This window comes from Eurypyga helias, unplaced genomic scaffold, assembly GCF_000690775.1.
Source record: "Eurypyga helias isolate BGI_N326 unplaced genomic scaffold, ASM69077v1 scaffold14752, whole genome shotgun sequence".
NCBI classification, from domain to species: Eukaryota; Metazoa; Chordata; class Aves; order Eurypygiformes; family Eurypygidae; genus Eurypyga; species Eurypyga helias.
Window position 1 is genome coordinate 82,229 of NW_010235404.1, and position 3,795 is coordinate 86,023.

General features: G+C 39.8%; 1 protein-coding gene across 1 annotated transcript in view; it reads right to left on the minus strand.

Moving 5' to 3' along the window:
- The window catches only part of KCTD18 (potassium channel tetramerization domain containing 18), a 7,746-nt gene extending 4,586 nt beyond the window's left edge, over positions 1–3,160 (minus strand). Inside the window, exons 1-3 of the mRNA XM_010146741.1 lie at positions 3,004–3,160; positions 1,556–1,767; positions 449–642 (exon numbers count right to left, since the gene is read on the minus strand). Coding sequence (XP_010145043.1) covers positions 449–642; positions 1,556–1,767; positions 3,004–3,160 — 563 coding nt within the window. The remainder of the gene's footprint in view (positions 1–448; positions 643–1,555; positions 1,768–3,003) is intronic.
- Between the last annotated feature and the right edge of the window lie 635 nt (positions 3,161–3,795).

Genomic DNA, 3,795 nt, shown 5'->3' on the forward strand with positions numbered 1-3,795 from the left:
GCCTTTTTCCCTATATCTAAACTAACCCCCCCCCCCCACTTTCAATTTAAACCTGTTACCTCTTGTCTTATCACTACAGGCCCTTGTAAAAAGTCCCCCCCCAGCTTCCTTGTAGCCCCTTCAGGTACTGGAATGCTGCAATAACGTCTCCCCAGAGCCTTCACTTCTCCAGGCTGAACAAGCCCAACTCTCTCAGTGTTTCATCATAGCAGAGGTGCTCCAGCCCTCTGAGCGTCTCCGTGGCCTCCTCTGGACTCGCTCCAACTGGTCTATATCCTTCTGATGTTGAGGGCCCCAGAGCAGTACTCCAGGTGGGGGTCTCAGCAGAGCTGAGTAGCGGGGGAAATGCTATATAATGCTACATATAATCATATTTAGGTATTATAATAAATATGTGAGCATTCATTCTGACTTCATACTGCTTTCATGTGCTTGCCAGTCATCTTACCTTTTGTAAATGCTTCTACTATGAATTTTTGTTCCTAGCTCCTTATTAATTGCGTCAGTCCCATCAGCTCTTGTCGCATACACACCAATAATTTTACTTTCACAGCTTGCTCCAGAGGTGTTGAGATAGTGCAGGACCCAAACTGTAGGCTTGGTACAAACTAAATCATATGAATCACAGAAATCTAACAAAGCCTGGAAAAAACATAATATAACAAATACAGCATATTAATAAGAATACATTTTTTTTAGTTGAATAAGCCTTTATATTTACGTTTTCTTAACTGTACTGGTGAGCTTTTTAAGTAAAGCAGGAATATAGTTTATCTAGAATAATTTGCAGCATTTCTTATCTGATGTTCACAGGGAGTATTGTAAAACTAAGAAAAATGCACAGAAGGCAACAGAAATACTTGAAGGCATGGCAAATCCCTAATATGAGGAGAAACTGAAATGCCTGGGAATGTTTTGTGCTTTTCAAAAGGAAGTGAGGGAGGGAGAATGTGAAATACATGGAACAACAGGTTACTAAAAGAAAGATGACTGTCAGGACTAACACAGCCAGGCCTGGTAATAGTAGTTACTTTCCAATCAGTCAATTAGAATTAGCTTTAAAGTTATAATACTCTAAAATAGACCAAAAAAAGATTTAAAATAATATATTAGTTTTCTCTCCTTTCTTGTTCTAAAAATGGCAAAGCACATCTTGTCTTTCCAATTTTAGGATAAATTTGTAAAACTAAGAAGAAACCCACAAACATCTTGAAGGGATCAAATCTCATCTCAAGTAAAACTGGAAGCCAAACAGGGAACTAAATAATGTCATTCCTTCTATGAAAGTTTTACAGCAGACTTGCATATAAACCAGAGTCAGATTTACACAGTTGTTGTATTGCAATGAAAACAGGCAAAGCTGATGTCCTTAACTGCTGTGACTGCATTATCAACACTAGCATTTCTTAACCTAAAACTCTGAATTTACTGGTGATTTAATGTGGTGATTAAAAAGTGTAACTTGCATATACTATAATCTTAGTATCTGCTGCTAATGAATGTGGGTTGTGTGGATTAGAGACTACATTTTTAAAAAGGTAAGAAATGTCAAGACCTTTTTAAGCTCTATATTTGACCTTAAAGAATACGTCTCCATTTCATTGGCCAAATGGTCAGACAGACTGTATGGATAAGGGATGCCAAAGTAATCTGCTTCCTCCTGCAGTGCAATTCGAGTTTGTTCATCTCCAGGAATCTGAACTTCTCCATGAAGATAATCCAAAAGATACTTAAACAGGTTTCCATCTCGATCAATCAGACATGCTCCTGAAAACATAAATAAAATTATTTAAAATAACTGCTTCCAGCAAGTGAAGACAGACTTATCACATGCTACCAAATCATCGAATAAAGCCTTTATATAAACTTCTGTACTAGTTTTACTTACTCAGGAGGAGTAAGTATACTGTCACTGTTCTTTTAAAACTACTACTTTGTTTTTCCTGGAGTATTTGTTATTCAAAGATAAAATTCTTAGTGAAGTAAACATTTCTGAGGCATTTCAGTGAAATCACTGCTCTGTGTAGGACCATGCCAACAAACAGCCTCAGCTGTTCTGCACTTCCCTTAAAATGCTAACATCCAATTCAGATGCATTTCTAATTCTAACTGCAGCTACATCTTTTCTCGCTACTGCAGATTCGATTTTGGATCTAGGCAGTTTGAAAGAGTTAGAAGCACACAATTAATCCAGTACACAACTAATCTAACCTTTCCCTAAATACTGCTCAAGTTTTAAAGCATTTTTTCATTTCTTTTTCTCTCCTTTGCCTGCTGAGCACAAGGCCCACTACAGCAGCTGACCACACAGCTCTGTACAAAAGACTGGTCATGCAGCTGAAAGATGCTAGCAAAGCCCTGCCCTCACATATTTTAACTCTTCAGATAATTTGAAGTCAAGAGTGCACAAGGAGTACTATTCTCCGTACATCATATCTTTACACTGGACATACTTTAGCAGGATTTCTAAGTCACAAACAAGTATGAAATTTGACCCATTAATAGTTTTATTCAAGCTTTCATATCAAGCCATGGTGGAGAAAAAATGCGATCTTTACTGGGTAATGAAGTATTGTGGCACAAAGATTAGATCCAAATCTCCTTATGTAATGAACAGTGAGAGTGTGATGCCTCTGGAGAATACAAGGATTCATCAACAGGATCCAAGTTAAATGCCAAATACTCCGCCAGTTTCAATTTTATCTATTTTCAGATGCATACTGAAGAAGTACATTCCAAAGCCACAGTTTGGGCTGGGTCAAAGCAGGAATAAGCACTGTACAAACATACGTGTTTGCAAACAGGAATAGCCTTGTGGAATTCAGAGGAATTACTTCTAAGTATAATATCATGCATGCATAATTGTTTTACAGTCTGGAGCTAAAGAAGCCAGCTGACACTCAGCAAATTGGGGGAGAAAAGATCATAAATGTATACAAAAGCGTGTATTTGCCACAGAGCTCCCCAGTCAGAATGTCCTATTTACATCTTGAACATATTTACCTGATTCATCGACTTTTAGAGGAAAGCGTCCACTAAACATGGAAGCTAGCATTGAATCCTTGAAGCGGCATAAAGACTCGCGCCTGGCAGTGTATAAGCATCCTCGCACATTAAGTCGTAGAATACCCCGGACATCTTCGGTCTTGCCCCCTTCCATTGCATTTGCAAATGGTGACGTTAATTACAAGCTATCTGAGCCTGAAACAGATTCCAATAAAAGTAGATCTAATGCCAGGTAAGACTGAACCATGTTATACGGAAGACCTAAGCGTCAGTAATCAGCTCTGAAAACAGTTCTGGAGATGTAGTAGTGCAAATAGCCAAATATTCCACATCTTTTCTATTAAAAACTATGCCATTTTACTTTGCTAGGGAACACAAAGTGTACACTTTTGAGACAATGGGTCGGCAGAATTATGTGGTCAGTATGGGTCAGCAGAGCACTGGAAGTACGTTCTGGGGAATTTTAGTTCACAGCACTGAAAAGGCAGTGACTTTGAACTACTGACAATGGGCCTTCTTTAAAATGCGACCTGTAATTAGGGCAGCTTTCACTAGCTGTCGAAGCTGTCACGACATTAATGCCAGTAAATACTCTCACTTGTGCCTGCCTTGAGCACCCGCAGGAGCGGGGGGGGCTTGTTTGGGCAGAAAAACGGCACAAGAAGTGAACGAAGTCTTCAAAATGTTTTCCCTCAGAGCACGCCCTTCGGGCGTGGCTGACCACTGCGCGCCCCTCACCCGGGCACCGGCTGTGGCGGCACCAGAGTAACTGAGGAACTGGCAGCCACC